Raw genomic sequence first — 24,057 nt, 5'->3', positions numbered from 1 at the left:
TGGCTTCTCTTCACTCCAGCAGCATGAACATAAAGATTGCAGAGCATAAAGATTGGTGCTACTGTTGTTGGCACTGTTAAGGGAGCTGGAAGTCAGACATTGCCAAAGAAGAGCAAAACAGTTGCTTTCGGTTTACTTCTTTATGGATGCCCTATGGGTCAAACAGGAATTCCAGTGGACAGGAATTGATGAGCCCCTTTTTAAGTGTGAGGAGAAGCTGTAAGAATGCACTTTCTTTTATTTTCTTCTGCATGACCATTAAGTTTCAGAAGGGAAGGCAAAGGGTGTGATTTAAGGGAACAATGCAAAGTGTTCCCCCAGCCTGGACTGTGAAGGCACATCAGACAAAAGAGTTTGCAACTCTCTGGCACTCATTGGCTGGAAATGGCTCACAGTAGTGTTGCTTTTAGTTCCACAAACCAAATCAGCAGGCCTGCCTCTGTGTTGCTGAACCGGTTGCTGCTCCCAAGCCAGGAAAAGTACCCCTGCATCCAACTCCACAGTCAGCTTCTAGCATAGCTATTGACCGATAAAGCACAATTGTTCCTGCTTGGCACTGAATGTATAAATTGAGCATGCTGGTGCTTTTCTGATTCGAAGTACGAAAAGAAAACCTCTTGCATCAGAGAGGGTTAGCCAGGCGGTGTGACTGCGCGTGGCGCTGGCTGGTCTGCCCTCCAAAGCGGGGTTAAATTGAGAGAGCAGCCAGTGCTCTGAGCAGGCTCTGGCCCTGCCGCTTCCTGCTCGTGTGTGCCCCACCTCGGCGCGTGTGCCGAGAAAGGGGCACGGTGCCTCTTCGGCAGCCTGACATCGCCTTGGCAGGTGCTGCAGGCCGCGCAGGCAGTTGACCAAAGGCTGGGGGGAGCGCGGGGAGTGTGGCGCTCTGCAGCCCCGGCGGGCTTCCTCTCTCGCACTTCCAAATGATGCTGCCTGCAACTTGGGCGATTTGTCTTTCGAGCTGAAAGCCTTCCCCACTTCCCAACTTGTGCTGCAGGTCTGCGCACAGGAGCGGAGCTCGTGTTGCGTGGCTCTGTGCCAAGAGATAGTCGCTTCAACCTTCTGGGGATTGCGAGGAATTTCCTGGGCACGGGCGACAAAAGGCTGCATTGCAAGGATGAGGGCGCCACCCAGACCGGCGGCTCCCTCCCAGTGTGGTCGCAGCTGGCAGTGAAGTGTCCGGGCTGCTTTCGCTCCACAGGCCCCTCTGCCTGCATTCAGTTCCGCTCCCGCCGCTTCTTCTTCAGCCGGCTTCTTTTTTTAACGTCTACATTTAGAACTGGCTCTGGGCTTCTGCCTCAAGGCAAAGCAGTGGGACAGATCTGGATTTCTTTTCCTTTCGCAATGCTTGCCTCCTGCTTCTAATTCTTTCGCTGGCAGCATTCGGACCCTGCAGAGCAGGCGTTTAAGGGCATGAGACCTTTGCTGGGTGCCAACCCGGTGGACTCCACCGGACTTTGTTCCCTTTAAGTGGAGCTGCACATCCCTCGAGCGGCGTAACCCTGCTCTCTTGTGGGAGCCGGCCTGAGAGCGAGCCTGCTGTAATGTGACTCCAGTGCCAGCCAAGGCAAGAGAGAGAGAGGAGCGCCTCTTGCAATCTAGCTGAATGCTTTGATAGAGAATAGCAGACATGCTTTGTGGGCTGAAAAAGGATTTGCAGTCAGATTTTGGTGAGTGAGATTCAAATCTTTACCTCCCGTTTCTCTTTATTTCATCTTAGCTGCTTTTTGGGGCAGCGGGAACAAAACTTGATCCCGCAAATGTGTTTTTCTAGGGGTGGGGTGTTTTACAAACACAATGCCCTCCTTAACAGAAGTCTTTTACAATCCACTTCAGTTTTCTGCTGTGGCTTCTGCGCTTTTGTTTTAGGCAGCTGTGTGGATGTGTGTGTTCTCTTGCATGTAATTAACGTGACTTTGTAACCTTGGAAACTATGGGCTCCTTCGCTGAACCCCCCTTAAGATCCCTCTCCCACGTCCCGGTCTCTCTAGGTTATATGATTTATGGGGGGTTTAGACATAGCTGTGCACAATTTGTCTTTTCCTTGTTACTATCAAGCTGATTTTTTCATTGAAAGGACAGAGAACAGTGTGAGTAGTAAAAGAGCATGCTAAATATAGACAGGTTGCTAACTCTGTCATACAGTGCTGGTGGTAGCGATCTTGCAGCCTGATGTGAGGCAACATATTAATGATTTTAATGCTTTAGAAAATTACCCACACAGTCAGGGCTGTTCACACAGCGCAGCTTAAGGGCATGCACAGAGATGACTCCGGGGAGTGCAGCTTTCCACTTGAAACTGGCTGCATGCGGCTCCATGTGTGCACACCTAAGAGACGGACTTGACTGGAGTAGTTTACTTTCACAAAAAAGACAGCATCTAAGCATATACCTGCTCCGTAAAGGGCATTCTTTCCTTTTTTTTTTTTTTTTTGGTAGACTGAAAAGATTTTGCAGATTGGAAAGATTTCATAAACGCCTGATATTAGAAGGCGTTAGAGTGAGCCGATTCTGTTTTACCACTGTCATGCTAAACTTTGCCTATTGGGCCACAAATTCATCCTTGGTTTTTGCAGCTTGCATTTTCAACTGTGTTGCACAAAGGTTTGTTTGCTCTGATTTCGGTACTTTCCTTCTAAGCACTTTCAATCATTTAAGAGCAGGGTTTCTACCGATGAGCAATTTCCAGAGGGTAGCCATGTTAATCTGTTGCACTAAAAGCAATAAAAAGTCTTGTAAATAAAAACCTTTCAAGACTAACAAGTTTTTCTGTGACATATTATCAAGTTAATATGCTAGATTTCTAGCTGGCCCTTTTTGCCTCAAGAGAGATCCAAGGCAGCTTCTGTGGGTCTACTCCTCTCCATTCTTTCTTCAAAACAATAACCCTGTGAGGTAGGTTAGGTTAAGAGACAGTGACTGGTCCAAAGTCACCCAGTGCATTTCATGGCCAAGTGGGGCTAGAGCCCTGGTCTCGCGCTTTCCAGTCCAGCACTCTAACCACAATGCCCTGCTGGTCTAACTTTTTGTGGACTATAATCTACTTTATAGGATGCTTCCATGGCCATTTGACCCCACTGTTTAGCATTTTCTTTTCATATACTGAAGTGTCTGTATGCTTGGCTGCCAGTGGCGGATAATATTTCATGCAACTGATGAAGTGTACTCTAGCCAACGAAAGTTTATGCCATAATAAATCCATAGGTCTCTACGGTGCTACAAGACTCAGTTAATCTTGGAAACTTAACTTCTTCTTGACCTGCCTCTGATTTGATTTGTATAAATGAATAAGTGTTTCCAACTCTGCCCTTTAATCCTATTTTATATATTGAAAAGATGCTGTTTGGACATAAAAGCCTTGTCCATCTGCCTCTGCAAGTCCTACAGGAATTCAAGATTGAAGGCAGTTAATTTAGTTTTAGAAGAGAACTTTGTGCCTTTCAAGCTGAGCTCATGAATGGCTACGGGGTGGGAAAACACAGAATAGGGAGGCATTTGTAGCAAATATTGATGCTGAGGACTTGTCTTCATTGCTGAAAGAGGACCTAGTTCAGTATATATGCAGCATGAAAGCATCAAAGTAACACAAACTTTAGGCAAAGGTCAATGTAGTTCATCAGTAGCCAGGTTCAGGCTTTTGGGAGCCCTTGGCTGGGACACCTTCCATGGCCCCCCTCCCTTGGTGAGCTTCATCACCTTGTCACCAGCTGCTCTTCCTTCTTCTTCTTGTTCTTGCCATGGGTGCTGGTAGCTGCAGCGGCCTCTCCCGCCCCTCTTCCCCATCACCCTGTGTCTGGGCATGAACGAGTCAGGTGAAGGAACCACTTGCAGTGATGAAGAAGAGGAGCAGCTCCACTAGGGTGTCACTAGGGTGTCACTAGGACCCTGATGGGATGTTGGCCCTCAGCAGACATCCCCAGACACCAGCCCTGTAGCTAATTCTGAAAACAATAAGTATTCATTTTAGTTTTTCTGGAAGAATCTAATTATGGAATTTCCTGATTTTGCATTAGTCACAAGGTAGTGCAAAAATGGGAGATCCCACCCCAGGGAACATGCCCCAGCTCCCTGCACACGCTGAGTCCTGGTGGCCACCCAGAGACCCACAGCCTGTGCCCCTGAGAGGGCTGGCAGCCCTTCCTTGCTCATCTGCTGCAGGGAATTCCCTTTCTGTTCCCCGTGCACCGATCGTGAGGGTCGGTTCAAGGATTTAAGGCAGGGACTTGTATGTTTGGAGAGCACATAAAATAAGACTATGCAAGGCTTGTGCTTCAAGTTTAAATGGATTGGCAATATGTGCAAGGGGTGTGTGTGTGTGTTGTTTTTGCTTTTTTGGAGTTGTATAAAAATGATGTGCCAGATTTCGATTTATTACTATGTAATTCTAATCCTAAAGGCAGCAAGGATTAAGGCAGCTGTCCTTTAAAAGAAAAGAGCCATACTGGATTAGACCAAGGGTCCAGCGCTCTGTTCATGCAACTGCCCACAGGAAACCCACAAGCAATATATTGGGGTGCAACGATATAGGAGGGCAGCACCCTCCCGCTCAGGCTCCCTCGCAACAGGTGTACATAGGGATGCTGTCTATGGTACTGGAGGTAGCTTATAGCTGTCTGTACTAGTAGGCTTTGCTTCCATGAATCCTCTTTTAAAGCCTTCTGATTGGGGACCATCGCTACATCCTGCAGTGGGGAATTCCATAGTTTAACTATGCTCTGTGTGATGAAGTACTTCCATGGATCTGTCTGGAATCTTCCAACAATCAGCTTCATGGAATGGCCTTGGGTTCTGACATTATGAGAGATGGAGAAAAGATGACTAGACTAGTTATGAATCACCCAGACCACCCCCTCCCTTCATATACACACAGTGAGGTTGTGATGAGAACAAAGCCGATTGTAGCCTTATACCAGGTTGGTCAGACCAGCCCTGAGTCAGCATCTCTTCCAGGTCTCAGTTGAAAGTCTGAGACTTGCTACCTGATCTTCTAACCTTGAAATGGTACTGATTGAATTTGGGATCTTTTGCATGCAACATATGTGCTCTTCCACTCGGGTTTGACCTTGTTTAGACATCTAATTTTAGTGGGAAACAGGGTATAGGGGTAGTAGAAACCATCCCAATGAGTACTGCCTGTAGCTGTTTGCTCCAAGAAGTTTTCTCTGAGCCAAGTTCACTTTTTGCTATCCGAAGTCAGCTAACAAGAAAAGTATCAAGGAGCTTTTCTCTTTGAGGCCATTTTTTGTGTGCATGTCATTCCCCTGTCATGGTTATTTAAGGATTCTTTGTATGGCATAATGACCTTCCAGTTTCACTTCTGCATCCAACCAGCATTTTCAGCAATTTTTACAATTTAATTGAAAACAAAAGACAGTGTGATTTCCTTTTGTGTAGCTGTATTGTGCAACAGTGTCACCTAGAGATTATGTAGTGGAAAAGCAGGCAAAAAAAAAAAAACCCCACTTCTCATGTAGTGTTTGGATCTCAATTCTGTGATTAAGCCAATAGTTTAATAGACTTGCTTAGATAAGCTCTAGGATGGTGGGAAATAAGCTGAGGCCAGTGGAAAGGTTAAGTGCCCCACTACTCACACACCTTTGGTGTAAAAATCAGATGCTTACCTCCTGATTTCTGTGTGATCATGGCACATTTGGGTTGGAAACATGTAGATTTTCCATAGCATCTTGTTTGACTTCTGGGTCTTTGGTACAATCAGGATTCCCAAATATGCATGTATGGGGAAGATAAGTATTGAAGTTTGTACCTTACAAAATTGATTACTTTACAAAGGAGATAACAATTTTACTGTGATGTTCTCCAACACTAATAATGTTTGGGACAATTGCCTTACATTTTGCCCGCCCACATTGTCTTCACCATTGTTTTCCTCTAATAAGCTTTTTAAAAAGATACTGAACTCCTTCTGCACATCTGCCTATGTTTTTCCCCCAGTACTGATATAATCTCATCTTCAGAATTCAACACCCATGATTTTTGCAGTTCCATAGTAAAATATCTCTTCTTCCCAGTTTGCGGGTTTTCTGTGCTTCAGCAAACAGAAGGATGCACACCTGGCTGTGCCAGTTTGGTGCAATTTATAAAAGTGCCTGAGAATGGTAAACAGAAAAGGGCAGTTACCATGGAAGTGGAACCGAGTGGATGTATACTGTGCAAAGGGGTGTTGTTGGTGGAGGTCATCAAACCTGGGTGCAGTTAACAAAGGATGCTGTGTCTGGAAACAAATACTGAGGGTTCCTACAGAGGTGAGCTGGCCTTGGAAAAATGAAGTCTCTGGCTGCAGGCCCTTCAAAAACAGATAAGGTTGAGATAAGGTGCTAAATTGTTAATTTATTGTTATTGTATTTATAGATTTTAATATATAGCCAAGATGGTACCAGTTTTTAAATTATTGATTGTATTTTTATGTATGTTGTGAGCCGCCCCGAGGCTTTGTTGCGATGGGGGCGGCATAGAAATGTTTTAAATAAATAAATAAATTGGAGAAAGGAAACTGATTCCTTATTACTCCATAATGCCTCCTAACAGTGAACTGAATCCCTGGGTCTTGCCAATCAGCAGTAAGTGCACGTCCGTGCCATTTGTCATTCAGCAACTTGCAGCTACTGTGGCTGTAATCTTATGCATACTTGGGAGTAAGTCCCGTTAAATTAGGCATGGCTTGCTTTTGTGCAAAGGTGCATAGGATTGGGCTATAACCCACCCCAACCTGGTTGCCCTCCAGTTATTTTGGACATCTACAACGTGTATAGTGGTCAAGAACACTGGGAATTATACTCCAAAATATTTAGAGGGCATCAGACTGGGCTGCATGTTAAAAAAGAAAGGGGAGGGTGATTGTTCTGGCAAAACTTCTTGTTCTGGCAAAACCACTGATTCTAATAGTTCTTGTTCTGGCAAAACCACTGATTCTGATAGTGACTGGGTTTGCACGAGCTACAGTGGTTTATAAACACAGTGGTTTATTGTCTTGTTTGAACCCCATTTCCTTGTTTGAGCCCCCTGGAGTAACGTATAAACCACTGCAATTGGACATAGCCTGTAGTAGTTGTCTGAACACAGGCAGCAACATAAGCAGTGGCATAGGTTTTTGTTTTTGTTTTAAAGAACAGAATCCCTTGGCAACAGCAGCAGAAAAGCTTGCTGCTCCAGCCAAGAGGACAGCAGGCAACCCTGAAGAGCCAAAGCATTAGACACAGAAGGGGAAAGTTTGTTCCCTACCTGCTTGCAGCAGGTGGGCGGACTTCAAGAACCCCATGTGGGGAGGCAGGCTCGTCCCTTGAAATCATAAGCCTCCCTGCCCCCCCCCCCCCCCCAGTTTCCCTTGGGCTTTGCCTTCGCCAAAGGTGCTATCCACCTGGAGAAAATGAAAAACCAAGGTAACTTTTGGGGCTTTCTAGCACCCCCCAAAAAATCTGCTTGGAAGGGAGGACAATTGAGGTGGTATTCCCCCAGACACCCTTATTTACAGGCTCTTAAAGGTGGGCCTTTGCGCCTCTGTGTTATCCATACTTGGGTACGAACACAGACAGGGCAAATTGCAGCTTTGCAGATCACTAACAATTTTCCCAGATTTGTTTTTCTTAAAGGGGTGTGTGGAAAATCCTGTGTCAGGGGGGTTCCTGAGGCCTGGGCTGCCTTCACTTTCTCAAATGTGGATAATACAGAGACAGGATTTTTATCTTTTTAAGTCAAGCGGTGGCCAGTGCTTAAAGGCTTAAAGCCAGTGCTGTGGCTTCAAGACATCTTGGTGCGTCACAGCTTGGGTCCCCTGGGATGCTTCATTGGGCCTGAGGGCGAAGAGGAGGGAGCGGGGCGCAGCACACCCCTGATCATCTGTCAAGCAGGAGAGGCGTTTTCACCCGTGCAATGCATGGTTACAATTCCCAAGGGGGTTAATGGATTATGTAGACCCAGCCAAGCCATTATTGGACAGTAGAATGGCTGCAGCCTTGGGAACAGTTTTATCTGCTGATAGTCACATTTCCACTTTATAGTCACATATGTGGGAGGGAAAGCCCATGTATTGATGGGATAGAACAAATTCTTAGATCTCAAGATCACTAGAACGCCTTCTGCATAGAATCAGTCTGGAACATTACGTCTTTTCCTAATTCTATGCCCAGTGTAGTGAGGGGAGCTAACAGAGTACTAAAAATTCTCTATAACTAGAATTCAAAAATGGGTGTAATTACCCTTTTGTTATGGAATGTTGAATGGAGTCACTTTAATCAGCATTGCTAATCACTTGCGTGCTGGGGCTCAAAGAGTAGTTTGTGTAGCTCAGTTGTGTAGCTTTTTCTGACACCATGCAATGCTTTGTCAAGAACAGGGACCAGGAAGAAACTCCGTGGTGCTTCCAAGCGGGGTTCCTGATGTGGCAAGCAGTAGCTTGGCCACCATTTTTCATCCCCTACAATAGGCAAGCAATGATTTCCAGTACAGAAAGTGGAGACTATTCAAATAAAATTTTGCAAAATGGACCTTTTATTGGTTTGGTGTGCGGTGAGAAAAAGAAAAATACCAGGTCTTTTATCATAAGAATATCTTCTGAGACATTTCAGCTTCCTTCAGCTGTTATTGTGAACCATCCCAAGTCGTCAGTGATGGAATGGTATACGAAGTTTTAAATAAAAAAATAAAAAGAAAAATTTTGAGGTTCATTTTTGGAAAGACATTGCCTATCGCTCTCTTTTCTTGACTGCTATACCATGTGTTCCTCTTCCATCATCTCTGTAAACTTCTTGGGTAATAGTTGTCCCTGCTATCACTGTAATTCTTTATATCTGTCTATGCACAGAGGCAGGATGGCTCCAAATCTTCATGGATACCTGGGCTGACAATGGTTCCATTTACCCATCCTTTCTAGGTGCAGTCACCTGCTTGCAGTGGGCACTCTCTTGCTGAGTTCTCCTTTACCCTGCTTTGCAGTAGGTGCATCCAGAGCATTTAATACCCGATGACCTGAGGCCATGATCTAATTGCCCTTTGGATCCAACGCAGGCTGCATGTGCATGCATGCATCTAACCATTTTCAGGCCCCCAGGTTCATACGAGTCCCCGGGTTTGTACCATTCTGCAGGAGTAGTACAAAATGTTTTAATAAATAATAAATAAATAAATAAAATGTCACAAAGGCAGACAACCTTCATAATACCCTCCAGTTTTGTTGACCACGAGGTGGGTCATCTGAAAGTATACTCAGAGCATAAGTGAGTCTAGTGTGGCACCTAAGATAGTGAACTAAGCACTTGCGGTGCAGTCCTTATCTCTGCCGTGTGCTCCGGCAAGCTAGCATCCCGCAGCTTCCCACCAACAGCGGGTGAGTAATACCCACCATTTCATGGGATTGTTTTGAGCTATAAACATACTTATAATTGCAATAACTCAGGGTAAGGGAAAAAATATTTTGCCCACTTGTGACAAGCAATTTGAATGTGTTTTTCTCTCTTCCCTACTCCCATTTCTCCCTCTCTCTCTCTCTCATTAGAGTGTTCAAGGGCCTTTCTGCGTAGATAGCTTTCAAACTCTTATGTCCCATTTACTTAGTCAGACATTTAATGAAGAACTCGTACAAAGGCCACCATAGTTAACCCTATTGACAATGCTCAGCATGACTAATGGAACTCTTTTTCTCCTGGCCAGGAGTTCAGTCATAAATAACACTATCCAATTTCCTGGTCCTTCCTTGCACTTTGGTTTCAGTGGAGGAAAGTGCACCTTTCAAAGGCGAAAAGGTCCACCTTGGGGCTTCTTTTCAATGCAGCCGCACAACAGAGAGTGCAGCTTCCATGATGATCAAGCGCTGCTATGTTTGCTTATTTTGATACTTAACAAAATGGGAAGGAATGGGTTTCTTCATGTCAGTTTGATGATAACATCTACATTGGAAAAAGTCATGAATAATTTTGTAGCTCCTGCAGGCACTTAAGCATATTTCTAATCTTAGTGATGCCACTGAGGATTGTGAGCTCCATTGTCAAATGTAAAAGCAAACTGTTATCTATAGTCCTTTAGACAATGAAAACACTTCGTGTTTGTTTTGTGAAATGGGGATAATATAAGTAACCAGAACTGTGAGTGCATTTCCTGGAGGCCACCCGTGGGCTTGCATCCCTCAGTCTTTGCAGGATTTTAAATTCCACTTTCTCATAGAAATTGTTTGGTTCAGCAGCACAGTCGCATCCATTGCCAAGCATGTTTAGTGCTTTCCCTTCACTTTTCTGATTTTGCAAAATAAACAGTTGTAGCCAGAGGTGGCTACTGAAGGCAAGCCTGTTCCCTGCACCGCATGCCCAGGGGCTGCCCAAGGCACGTTGCTGCCTGAGGCAGAGCAGCAAGTGACACCCTGGTCTGAGACTGACAAAGTCAAGGTGCCCGGGATCCAAGGCCAGTCAAGCTATGCTAATCTCTGATACAGAAAATCCCTCAAGCTGCCTCTCCCAGGGACTACAACACAGTAAATGAATAAATAATCATTGCTTTGACATACTGTGGGAACATAGGAAGCTGCCGTAGGAAGCTGGGTCAGGGCTTTGTGCCATCTTACCCAATACTGTCAACACGGGCTGGCAGCCATAGCCGTCCAGGGTTCAGGCAGCATTCTCTTCTAGTCCTATCATGAGATGCCAGGGACTGATCTTCTTATGCTGAGAGGTGTGACTCCTTCCAATTCAATATCAAGAGAAGTCCCTTTTTGTTCCCCGAGCTTCGGAAAAAGGCTTTTAAATGACTTTTAGATTGCCTTTATCCTGCTTTTAAGTGTTTTTTTTTTTTTTGATGCTGATGGTTTTGATTGGTGTTGTTTGCACTGTTGTACTTTTTCTTTGTAGACCAGTCTGAAGCTGAAAGGCAGTATAGAAATTTGTCCGATAGTAAGGTTTCTAGTTATTCTATGTGTTGGGCCCCATAATACCATGAAAATACCAAATGATCACCTCTGTTCATATCCTTGGACTCGATTCTTTGTCTTTGGAGCTCAGCTCAGCTCACGCCAAAAGCTCCTTCACGACATAAAAGGAGAGCGACCATCCAATGTTCAGTTAAGGCAGGCTACAAATGATGTAGGTCTGTCTGACATGAGAAGAAGGACTACAGGTTCTGTATCTCAGCAAAAATAAGTCATACAAAGGATATAAAACTTCCTTAATCAGGCTCAGAAGGTTCAGTCTGTTAATGGCAGGGCCACCTGATTTCTGGCAATGTCACTGCCTGCTTGAGCATGTCGTACATTTTCTTTCTTTGAAGGGGAAGTTGGTTCTGAACTGGTACAGATCTTTAAGACAGTTGTGCTGGAGCCCGGTGTTAGAGAGAGTTAATCCCAGTGTCGACATGACTTGCAGGAGTAGAGTTGATGCCTGTGTTTTCCCATGACATGCCTTCCATCTTTTGGTGCTTGTTCTCATTTTCTTTCTGAACAAGTTTTCTGGTGACAGATAATATGGGTACGTGTGTGTGTGTGTGTGTGTGTGTTGTCTGTGTATGCAAAGACCTTCTCACCAAAACCCTTTGTTGATCATATTCCTATCTGATGGATAGGGCAGTAAGGATGAGAGAGTGAGAGCCATTTGCCCAGCGTTTATTGGGAAGTTGATTCTGGAAACCCCCCAAAGAAAACCTCTTTCATGTACACTGGAATGCACTGTTGTTGTTGTTGTTGTTTCCATAGAGCATCTGGTAAGTGTTCTTCCACCTGCTTAAATGGAGCAGAATTTGCAATCTAGATTTGACGACTTTAGAAGTACTTCTTAGAGAAACGAACTGACCTAGTAAATTTGAACTTGTCCCAGATTTGTTTTGCCAGCTCACTTCTCTGATTCATAAGCAGGTTTACTTGTAAGTATGCCTATTAAATTTAATAGGGCTTAGGTATGATTAAGCATACACAGTACTACAATGTTAGAGTACAATCTTAGGCATATTTGCACTGAAAAAAACCCTGAAACACACACACACACACACACACACACACACACACACACTTTTCATTTAATGTGAGCCCTTTGTGGCAAACAGCATTAACTCCACCCCCATCTTAATAAGAATAGTGTCTCTTATGGATGTACATAATGTTCAGGGCCCTCATAATTATATGCTTGGAACTGAAGGCTTTTCTAAAAAGTTACTTTCACCAGCCATTTTCATCTGGAGAAACAGTTAAAAATATCTCCCCCAGATTTATTTTTAAGCTGAAAGTCTACATTTATGAGCTCCGCCTTCACTCAATTATCTTGGAAGAACTTGCTTCATAGGGAAATTCATATTCTAGCTTTGTTAGATGCCAATGTGTTTGGCAGATGTGGGCTTTCAGAAAGAAAGAAAAATGAAAATTGCTGTATAGCAAATTGGCCCCCTACACCTGGGAACCATGAAAGCCTGGAATGCAATTTTTTAAAATCACTGTTAATTCACTTGCATATTTTGATTCCTGAAATTGACTCATGAAAGCGATTTCCCTTGTCAAGATGTGAAATGATGCACGCTCTTAATCTTGCCTAGCTATTGATGTGGTCCTTAACTTGCAAGTTCACAAGAGGGTGCAAGTCAGGTGAAACAATTTGCCATTCTTTCTGAAACTGGCATTTTGCCTTTCCCCTCCCCATCTAAGAATTTTCATTATTACTATCTGTGCCTTTGAATAAGAGAGCGAATGAAACTTAAACAAAACTGGTGTCGGACTGCAGCACTTACCTTCATCAGGCAGCATGCTAATTGGCCATGCTGGCTGGGGATTCTGGGAGTTGTAGTTCAACAGGTAAGTCCACTCTGAAGAGCCATAGGAAAGGAGAAGACTGACTTTGCAATTGTCATCAGCTGGCTGCAGGCTGACTGAGCAGACAACCAGGTGACGTGGCTGCTCTTCTCCACTTACTTTATCCTTTTGTAATTCTATTTAAGTTCTAACAATCATTTCTAAACTTTCATCTCTCTATATAAATGAGTATGTACAAATTTGTGTCCTTTTTCTCCCCTCTCGTTTGGTCTTGTCTGTCTATTGTGTTTCCAGGAGAAACACCATCTGAACTGGGGCTACCATTGTTCCTAGTCCAACCCTCTTAACTTCCATACTGCAGCAGTTTGTTTATTTATTTATACTGCCCAATTGCTGAAGCTCAGCTGTTTGCAAATGCTTTGCGCCTGTTGTACATGCTCAAGAGCACAGCCTATTCCACTGCTTCTTTATGCATTTTCATGGATGTTCGCTTATGGTGTTTTCTGTAGAGTCTGCTCATGTGCTGAATGAAGAACTGGACTTACATTCCTCTTAGAACTCCTTCAGGTCCTGTGGCTGATGCTCCAGCAGCTGCTTCGAAAGCTGTAGAAGTGCAAGGCCTGCTCACGTTAGTCCCCAACACTTCAGCCGCATCCACAGCCCTTCTGTATTCCTTTACAGCGGGGGCGGGCAACTTATGACGCTCCAGACCGTTTGGCCTACAGGTTCCATCAGTCCTAGCTGGCAGAGCCCAGGTGAGGAGAGTTGTAGCTCAAAACTTCTGGAGGGCCACAAATTGCCTGCCCCTGCTTTGCAAATAAGTGGACCGTCACCTGCTTTACATGCCTGTGTAAAGCAAAGGCCTGCCTTGCCTTGCTTGTTCTGAGTCTGGTAGAGGAAACAGAAACAAACAATACCAAGGAAGACTGAGGAATTGTCCCAAGCTTTTCTTTAAGCTGACATGGGTAGAAGAGTCTCTTTGGCAGGGAAAAGGGTTCAGTGAGCTGAGACAAAGCAAAACCCAAGAGTCTTCCTGAAGCAGATTTTTCCTGGCACCGTAGCACAAGGCCAGCTCCATTCAACATGAACATGTTTTTCTACTTGGTATGCTCTCCTCTAATTACATTCTTGTTAAAGCCTTATTTTCCTGCAATCTTCCTGGAAGTAATGTTTCTACTTTACCAGCACAAATTATCTCCTGACAGAGGTGGCAACTCTAAGACCAAAACATCTGACAGACCACATCTCCCATCAGCCCTAGTCAGGGATGCAGGAGTTTGTGGGCCAAAATATTTGGATGGGCACAAATAGCACACCTTTGCTAAATATTATGTTCTGTTACTGTTGGGAGTGGCCTTTTTTTGCCAAAAGGTGAACAACTTACCTGTTCTAGCTCAGATATCTCCCCAATTTTTCTGTTGTGAATTAAATCCAGCAAACTGTCAAATACTGAGTGGCTACATTGTGCATGGCTGGTTCAGCCAGCTGCATATGCTATGAGCAGGAATTGCAGTTTTGTGTTTTAAGTCTGCGCCTTTCCTTACAAGCACAGAAACTTCAAAGCAGCATAAAGGAAGAGGTACTAGAAATTTGGCATACATAAATATATTTTCCTTGCCATGTGACCCTGGGGCAGTGTTTGTCAGCTTGTTGAAATGCAGAACAGGCATGCCCCTTCTCAGCAAAGCTTTCTGCAAATCCAGCCAAGGCAGGCCCATGACATTCTTCTGTCCAACTTGGAACAGCAAATGTCCCCTTGCCTTTCAAGTCAAGATACACAGTGCCCAAGTCTGGACAGTATGGGTACCAAAGGCAGGAAATCTCAAAATACCACCCTCAACCGATTTCTGGGGGTCAAAAGCATAACTTTTATTCTTTTTGGCACCCAGAATCGGCTGAGTGAGGTTGGTGCTGCAAGGCTGCCTAAGGACAGGGCTGGCTCTGGATTCAGCAGTTCATGGAATAGCTGGAGGTGCTCCACTAAATTTCAGTCCTCTCTAAAAAGTTGCACTGTGCTGGTTGTTTTCCAGCTTTGGCAGTGATCCTGCTACAATAAGCAATTAGACCATGGCAGATTTACTTGGCTTCAGGTTTTATGAGGAAGTGGCAATGTGGGCAAACGTGATTAAAGAGGCCATGGTGTCTGCCATTTTACAGGGTTGTCCCCTCCTCGCTGGGCCTTCAGTTTCTAATTGAGCTGAATTGCTAGGCTCCAAGGCCACGCTGCTAGCAGCTATGTCCAATGTGCAGACCTGGGGAAGGGCAAATCTCCACCTGGAGAGTGGCAGGTGCCAAAGGCATCAGGCTGGCAGAAATTGTGGTATTGCACATGCAGAAAGTATCCATTTTTTAATCTAGGTTGGCAAAGTAACCAGGCTCTGGATGTCTTGACTGGTGACAGTCAAGGGATTTTGAAGTTAGAAAGTGACAAGATAATAAACAGGGCTCTGGATATGGATGAAGTAAGTTTTCAAAACCATTGAAAACAGCTTTTTTAATTCCCTGTAGATGTGGTGCTCTTGGCTCCTGGAAAACTGCCATCTACCTGTTTTATATGGCCTGTTTGCTGATGCATCTACTGAGAACATGATCCGCAGTGACACAGTACTGCAGACAAGTTGTATAAAAAATCTCTGGCTGTGACATTTGGACCTTTCTTCATTTTCTCTTCTCCGACACCATCCTCACAGGAATAAATGGCCTAAAATTCAAATAGCAAAATATACACTTGGCAGGACTCTTCCCTTTATATTTTCTGTATCTGTGCTTTCCACACTTCATTTTTAAAAAATTATCCTACGCATTTGACTGTGCCTCTCATGCAGTACAAAGGGCGTGTTTATGCTGTGGGTTTGAACGCATGTAGCACTTAGCTAAGGAACTCTGGGGATGCTTGTTCTCCGAGGAGCCTAACACTTTCCGACAGAGATATTTCTGTGACCTCCCAGTACTACCATTCTCAGGCTCTTTGCGGGTTGCCTTGACAGAGTGGTTTCAGAGCTGCTTTAAATTTATAGTGTAGGTATGTCCTCAGTTGCTGTAACCCAACATTAGAAACCACTCTTGCTCATCCATCTTTGGTGTCCTTCACACCACTTCAGTAAATGAGATTGTATGAAATGGGGTGAAACGAAGAAATCGAGGGCAAAGGGGACAGACATAGGTTTCAGCACGTTCCACTTTCATTACCTTGCCCTTCCGTATCATCTATGAAATGGACGGACAGTTTATAGTGTGAACTGGGAGTTAATTAGCAATGAACAGACCTGCTCAAGTCTTCTCTGGAATTAATCAGGAATGAAAAGGGTAATTTCCTGGAAGACCACTGGTTGTCTGGAAGATTGTTTCAAACTTTAGATCATGTTGCCTCACTTTATGGGGCATCAGTGGTGGAAGAAGTAGTAGTAGTAGTATTGATTCATACCCTCCCTTTCTACCAAGAAAATACCAAGAAAATCAAATAGCATTTGAGGTGGCTTGCAAATGATAGGAACTATTTTTAATTTAAAATAAAATTGACTAAAATAATGAAACAAGGGCGTTAAAATACAATTAAAAACACAGTAGCAGCAATAAAATTGTCCCCAACCCACATGCAAAAGGCCTGCTTAAATGAACATACCAGGCCTGGATGTTGGAGACACCTGAGGAAAACACTTGTCCTTTTGGCAGAACTCCTGGTTTGGCAGAGAACTCTCCCTTAGTTTTGCTGTGCTTGATAACCCATCATGAAATTGTCCTGCCTTGTTCAAACAACACTGCAAGCCACTGTGGGTCCCAACAAGCCATTCTGTGAAAAATAAGCCACCCTGCAGAAACTACCCCCAGTTCCCACAATGCGATAACCTACCATGGCTGATCAGCCGTGCTAGGTTGTCAAGTTACATGAACCAGATCTATGAAACTGATCTGAAGTGAAAATCTAAAATCCAGTGTCTGAGCCGCCCTCCCTTTGGGTTCAGCCCTAGTTGTGGGATGCATAGCTCTTGTACAGCTCCAGCAACTTGTACAGTCAGCAAAAGGTAATAAACGTCCACATGAATCTTACCTGTATACCTGTCTTCCTCAACCTGGAGCTCTCCTTCCACTTGTATTGGATTACAACTTCTTCCATTCCCAGCCAGCTTGGATGACATCAGGTTGGAAAAGGAGTGAAGCCTCATCTTTTTCAAATGGGAAAAGAACCTCATTGCACCTACTTTTGGAATGCCATCTCCTGAAAGTCTGGCATGGTGCCTGCTCACATTTCTTTAGGCTCCAGGCAAAGGCCTTCTTATTTTCCAAGACTGCCTTTGCATCTAGCTGATGACTGACTCTGGCTGCTGCTGTGTTACTATATGTCTTCTGTTAAATGTTTTTATTAATAGGTTTTATATTTTTATACTTTTTAAATTACTTGTTAGCCACTGTGGAAGAAATTGTAGGATAAGAACTGATCTCAATATATAAAATAGATGTTTCTGTTCAAGGAAGTGCTAGCAAATTAGACTTGTTTGATGAGATGCGATTCATTCCTGGCATTTCTATTCTGCCCATGAGTCAAAGCTCTGCAGGTGATTTGCAGAGAGGAAAAGCTTCAGAATACACTACAGAGACATAATACAAAAGCCATTTACATACTGTATGTACACAGACCATTTTGACCATTAGCAATAATAAATCTTGGACACACCAAAACTTTTTTTATATGCTGTCAAATGCCCGGGAGTAGGGAAGCTCTCAACCTGGCGCTGACAAAATGACAATGTCACACGTCATGGTGCATGAAACAGCAGTAAAAGTTGTAGGTGTTTCTTTCACTGCTCCTCGTCCTGACTCTGCTCTGGCGGATGGCTTGTGTTGCTGTGTATCGTTGGGGTGGAGGTTGGATTTGTACCTTAAACACTCAGTACTCTAATTGTGTTGTTGTTGTTCTCTTTTCTAGCCCTCTCATATCTCGTCTTTCATTCCCCTGAATCTCAAGCAGGCATATCATATCACCATTTCTGTACCTATTCAGCTACGATATGTTTTCAAGAACTCTTGAGAACAATCTTGTCTCAAGCTACAACGAAAGAGGCCCTTTCAAATCCACGCACTGTTGTGCATTGAGCAGTTTCTGGGGCAAAATCTACTTCTGTTTCTGTCAGTTATGTGTTATTCCTTTTCCAATGACTGCTTTTTGCCTGAATATGTAATCCTGCTCACACATTGATACTTTTTAAAATACTGTACTTAGTCAAATGATAGCAGGCAGGAGAATCATATTTGAGGAAATTAAATCGTGCAAAGACTTAGGACTGGTTGTACAAAGCTTTACAACTACAATGAAAAGCTCCAAGAGCCTCAAGAACCACGGCTTGTACACTGCTTTGGGACTTGGTTAGGATCGTCAGCTCCATTGGTTTAGAAAGTTTGGGAAGGCAGGGTTGGAAGAAAGACGGGCCAATGCGTCTTTATGCATTTGCCTTTGGTATACAAGCTGATCTGTTGCTGAAGCAGGTTCTGCTGGGTGAATGCCATTTTTATTTTTGCTTGTTTTCATCTACTTGTTCTTATGATTGTTTTATTTTTGTATTATGGTTAGTGCCTTTACTGCCTTTTTAATGGAAAAGCGGGACGTAAATCAAAGAAATAAGAAAAGATGGGCTTGAGCAGGCATTTTTCGGTCACAGAAAGTAAAGAATTAGCAAAATCACCGGCTGAGATGTCAGAAGCTGCAGCCTGTTGATGGTGCTTATCTAGGATGAATGAAGACACGTGGGAGCGTGTGCAGTGGCGAGAAGGCGAAGCAGAACCTCAGCGTTGAGGCCCTCCCTGTGCAGTCATATGCATTCACTCGAATTCGTACATGGAGTCCACACGGGAGCTACTCTGTACGCAAGGCTTTCTCCCCTGAGTACCCTACTAGCCCTCTGTGTACTGAAGCCATCTAAAAGGGTCTATAATAAACAGAGCAAAACAGCAGGGCAGTATATTCCAGTAGAAAAAGATATTCAGAGTCCAAGAATGGGGGCAAACACACTGGTGAAAGTTGTCTGAGTTTGAACAATTGGTTTTATCTACAAAAGTGCAGGCTTACAACCATAAATAAGTTAAATTGTAAATACATGGCACTCTAATTCCTAAACAAGTATTGAGAACTAAAGCGTTATTCCGGCATTCCCAGATACTTAGACCCTAGAGGTTTTTGTTAGTGGTCTATTATGCCAAGAAATTCAGGTTTCTGTACCGTATATACACAACATAAGAGGATCTCCTATTATCTACTACAAAGTATGAAACTATAGTATTCTCAGCAGTAATTTAAAAAGAGATTGTTTTATTTATTTAAAGTAGATTGTAGAAAATCGGTTTGTTAAATCTTGGAATATACTTATAAAAATCACCAAGTCGGGTAATGAGTTGCAGACCTTGCTTGCCTGATCCAAAAGAGGTAAAGTGCATGCCGAAGTGCATTCACCTGCTGCTCTTGAAGGCTGTTCAGATGCTGCAATTTGTGCAAAATGCAGCAGCCAGGTGGGACCAGAAGAATCAAACATGCAAGACCAATTCTGGCCCACTTGCATGGGCTGCCTATCTGATTCTGAGCCCAATTCAAGGTGCTGCCTTTAAGCTATAAAGCCCTACATGGAACACAATACCTGGTGAATGTCTCTCTCTCCCAGTCTTCGAATACCTGTGAACACCATGGCCTGCATCTGAGGCCTTCTGATTTCCACCTCAAAGGGAGGCCCAGAAAGAGGCAACAAAGAGGTCCCGCTTCTCCCAGGCATATGATGGGATATGCCAGCTGCTTTAATGGGTCAAGTTTTAATTGAAGTTGTTTTAGACATTTAAATGTTTTAAATTTTGGATATTGGAATTTGTACTGTATTTTATTGTATCTATATTTTATGGTATCTATTCCATTTATTTATTTAAAACATTTCTATGCCACCCCCATCACAACAAAGCCTCGGGGCGGCTCACAGCATACTTAAAAACATATAAATAAACTTAACACAATAAAGATTAAAAATCCCGGTAACATCTCGGCTTAAAAATTTAAAATCCTATAAATACATAATAAGTGAACAATTAAAATAAGTTTTAAATAAAAAGGTCTTATGATAAGTTAAGATAGAGCTTGGCTACCAGGTAGTACAGTAGTAGTAGCCGCAGCAGCAGCAGCAGCAACAATTTTGCCCTCTGATACTTGATTGATGTGGTCTGATACTACTCGGTCAGACTGTCTATATGCTAGAGTTTGCCGAGGTCTGCATAGGCTGCATTGCTTTTTCTACCAGAAACTTACAATTCCATTCCTTCTTCTTAAAACAAACAAACAAAAAAAAAAGGAAGTAGTTTATTACCCTAGTGCTGAATTGAGAGCAAAACCTACTGGGAGTCTCCTCCTGTAGGGGCCATAGGCAAAGAAGTAACATTTACAACATCTTTCCACAGGTCTATTGATCTCCTTTGCCACACTGAGATTGTTAAATTTTTTCAACTTGGATGTTTGTGTTATTACCCTCCATATCTATTTCTTCTAAGCACCGGTTTGAAATATAAATGTGTTTCTTTTAATAAGCAGCAGGGGATTTTTTAAAGGCATCACTTTATTCTGGCCTTCCACAGTCATTCGAAGCAAGGTGATGCAAAACTCCTCTCCTTCACTTTCATTGGGCTTTTCTTTACAACAAAGGTTGTAGGTGAAAATTCAGGGATATTCCTTGTGTGGGATGGAGGGCTGGACATTCCTAATACTTGGGGGAATAAACAGTTATTACAAATTTAGAGGTGCTCTGAAAGCTTGTTAAAACCCTCCCCCCCTCTCCAGTTTCAAACGCCTACAGGGCTCTGGTAAACAACTTCTGGCAAAGCAACTCCCACGTATTTTGGAAATGAATGTACAAATACCTTGAGGTGTTGTCTGCAGCCTCTCTAGCATTCACCTGATGCTTGATGTATTGTTCAGCTGAGCATGTAGCTGCATTCACATCTCCTTAAGATTCTATATAGCCTGAAGTGTCTGATCCTGCCTAATCTTGGAAGATCAGCAAGGTCAGGCCTGGCTGAAATCTGGATGAGAGACCTGCGTCCTGCACTTAGCAGGCACTTGGACCCACTGGCCTGCTAGGCTCCTTCCAACTGCATGACTCTATGAGTCACATATGCAGTGAATGTATGGAGAAGGGATGATGCTTGGTCCTTTACTGGTATCATTTAACCTACTTGATCTTGACCTTAATGCACAAAGTCCGAGAAGTAGTGAAAACTGCTGTTGTGTGTATATGCTCAGGGCTCCCAGGCTCCTGGAGCATCCGCATACAGAGCCCCTTTCCAGGGCTTTGGCAAGACACATTGAGGTCAGGAGCAGGGACATCATGATGATGAAGATGATGATGATGATGATGATGATTATAACATTTCTATGCCACCCCTTGCCGAAGCCTCGGGGCGGCTTACAACACAATAAAATACGTTGAAATACAATAGAACATAATAAATTACCATTAAATACAAAAATACAAAAAATAAATGATATGGGAGGGAGGGCCACTCCTCCATTGTCTACATATTCCTTGCAGCCCTAGTCCAGATGGACTAATAGCTAGGTAAATAATGCTTATTGATGGGGCTAATAGCCCGATAAACAATGCCTCAAAAAAGATGTGGGTTTCTTGGCACTGAGCGGAATATTCAGTATATTAATGATTTTAACTGTTAAACAGGTATAACCAAGTATTGCCATCCATCCCTTGTGGAATATAAAAGGCTAATAGGACCAAATGATACGGCAATTAGAAGAATTTAAAAGATGCAATAGAATGAGGATGGCTTCCATATTCAAGAGTTAATCTTTGATGTGAATTAGGGATTTGGGTTTCTTTGAGACTGGTTTTCCATGCTTAGTTAAACCTCACATCGCATGATATATTCACAACAGAAGTTAATATTTTTATGAATTCATTGGGGAACTCTTACATCATGTCAGTGGTGCATTTGCACTTAGAAATTCTAGTGCATATTAAAAAAAAAAGCTCTTTACTGTGATTTCAGAGTCCTTTTTATTACTGTTTAAAAAAGAAAGGAAGCAAGGAAGCTAAGATGAGCTGCTCTTCATTTCAGCATCTCAGCCCTCATCACCTGGGAATTTTATGAACTTTAGTTGCACCTTCCATGATATAAGAAGGGCTGTAATCCCATCAGTCGTGCAGTTGCAGTCGTGTTGAGTGGGCTGAACTAACTTGGGAGTAATGCAGAATAAAAACTGTGCCTCCCAGTTTTAAAGTGATTTGAAACATAGAAATGGAATCTGCATGCATCTACTTCAAAAATTTCCCTAGCAGTGGTTGAATCATCACTGCTCTCTTAGTTCATGTAAAAGCCCAGCAAACTTACAAGACAGCACATGTCTGTATTGGAAGTATTCCTATTTGCTAGTGGTGTGTTTTGCTTCTAATTACATGAATACTGAAGGTGATTATCACTGACTGTAACCACTGGAAAAGTGTATTAATGGGAAGAAAAAGTAGCCTGGGGCATATTCCCTGTTATTTAACTACCATGCATTGAACTGAGAGCTAGTCTAGACAAGATATCAGAAGATCTCTGTGTGTGTTGGAGAGAAGCACCCAAACCAATTCCCCCAGGCTACTTTTTTACTTCACACACACACACACACAGACCCTTGATCAGACCACCCAACAACTAGTCTATTTTCACCTTGAAAAAAATGCATGGATCCATGCAACTATTTCTTTCTTACACTATGAAGTGGCTTGTTCAGCTGCTTTTAAGCTGATATGATTCCAGGCATATCCCATTCCTGGAAGCATTTCGGCATTTCCAGGTGAGTCAAGCCTGTCTCATCAAACCTGAAATAAATAAGTATTTCTAGACATTTCTTTATTTCTGATTTGCCCATATAACAGAAGGAAAAAGCAACAACAGAAGGGAAATGGCACTTTACAGTTACATCAATAAAAATGTAACCGTGATATTTTAAAGTTATATATCCTTGTCCTGAATGGGGTAGCACTTCCTCTGAAGGACAAGGTCCGCAGCCTGGGAGTGCTCCTCGACCCAGAGCTTTCATTGGAAGCTCAGGTGACAGAAGTGGTGAGGAGCACTTTCCTCCAGCTTCGGCTGATTCATCAGCTGCGTCCCTACCTGGAAGACGACTGCCTAGCAACAGTGATGAATGCACTGGTTACTTCCCGATTAGACTTCTGTAACGTGCTCTACGTGGGGCTGCCCTTGAAGACGGTCTGGATACTTCAGATGGTACAAAACAGAGCTGCCAGGTTGCTGACGGGGACTGGGCGTTGTTCTCATATAACCCCAGTCCTTCGTCAGCTTCACTGGCTCCCCATCAAAGTCCGGGCCCAATTCAAGTTGTTGGTCATTACCTATAAAGCCCTAAATGGCTTGGGACCTGGTTACCTAAAGGAGTGCCTGCATCCATACTTGCCCTCCCGCCCCCTAAGATTAGCGGCAGAGGCCCTTCTCCGGGAACCCTCTGTGAAAGATGTTAGGAGGGTGAGTACCCAGAGGAGGGCCTTCTCTGCGGTGGTGCCTTGTCTATGGAATGCGCTCCCCAAAGAGGTCTGCCTGGCACCGTCGTTATTTGTTTTTCAGCGCCAGGCTAAGACCTTTTTATTTAAATGTTATTTTAATTAATTGTTAATTTATTTATTGGTTTTCACTTATTGCCTGCATGTTTCCAGTTTTTATATGTTTGCATTTGTATTATTATTCATTTGTTGGAAGCTGCCCCGAGGCTTAGGCGAATGGGGCGGCATGAGGGGGCAAATGTGTCCCCCACTGTTCGAGTATATTTATTTATTTTGTTTTATTTATTAAGACATTTATATGCCGCCCCATTCGCTGAAGCCTTGGGGCGGCTCACAATGTGAAAAAAATTACGGTAATGACAATATAAAAATAACAATATAAAATAAATAACAATATAAAAGAAGTCGCCCTGGCCAGATAAAATAAGCAAATACTGTTAACAATTAAAATGACGCTTAAATAAAAAGGTCTTCGCCTGGTGACGAAAAACACATAACGATGGCGCCAGGCGGACCTCTCTGGGGAGCGCATTCCATAGATTGGGCGCCACCGCAGAGAAAGCCCTTCTCCGAGTACTCACCCTCCTAATTTCTTTCACGGAGGGTTCCCGGAGAAGGGCCTCTCCCGCAGATCTCAAGGGGCGGGCGGGCATATATGGATGTAAGCGCTCCTTCAGGTAACCAGGACCCAAGCCTGGTTTATTTAGGGCTTTATAGGTCATCACCAACACCTTGAATTGGGCCCGGACTTCAATGGGAAGCCGGTGAAGCTGACGGAGGACTGGAGTC

General features: G+C 43.5%; 1 protein-coding gene across 4 annotated transcripts in view; it reads left to right on the top strand.

Annotated features, from left to right (window-relative positions):
• Nucleotides 1–1,385: 1,385 nt before the first annotated feature.
• Nucleotides 1,386–24,057, top strand: part of GRIP2 (glutamate receptor interacting protein 2) — a 148,302-nt gene continuing 125,630 nt past the window's right edge. For all 4 annotated transcript variants that reach the window (XM_044451555.1, XM_044451554.1, XM_044451553.1 and 1 more), the window contains exon 1: nt 1,386–1,667. In XM_044451555.1, the coding sequence (XP_044307490.1) occupies nt 1,628–1,667 (40 nt within the window). In that variant the 5' untranslated portion in view covers nt 1,386–1,627. The remainder of the gene's footprint in view (nt 1,668–24,057) is intronic.

This window comes from Varanus komodoensis, unplaced genomic scaffold (genome assembly GCF_004798865.1).
Source record: "Varanus komodoensis strain SLA01 unplaced genomic scaffold, ASM479886v1 scaffold6_2, whole genome shotgun sequence".
NCBI classification, from domain to species: Eukaryota; Metazoa; Chordata; class Lepidosauria; order Squamata; family Varanidae; genus Varanus; species Varanus komodoensis.
Note: the sequence above shows the minus strand (reverse complement) of the source record. Positions and strands in the feature narration are given on the sequence as shown.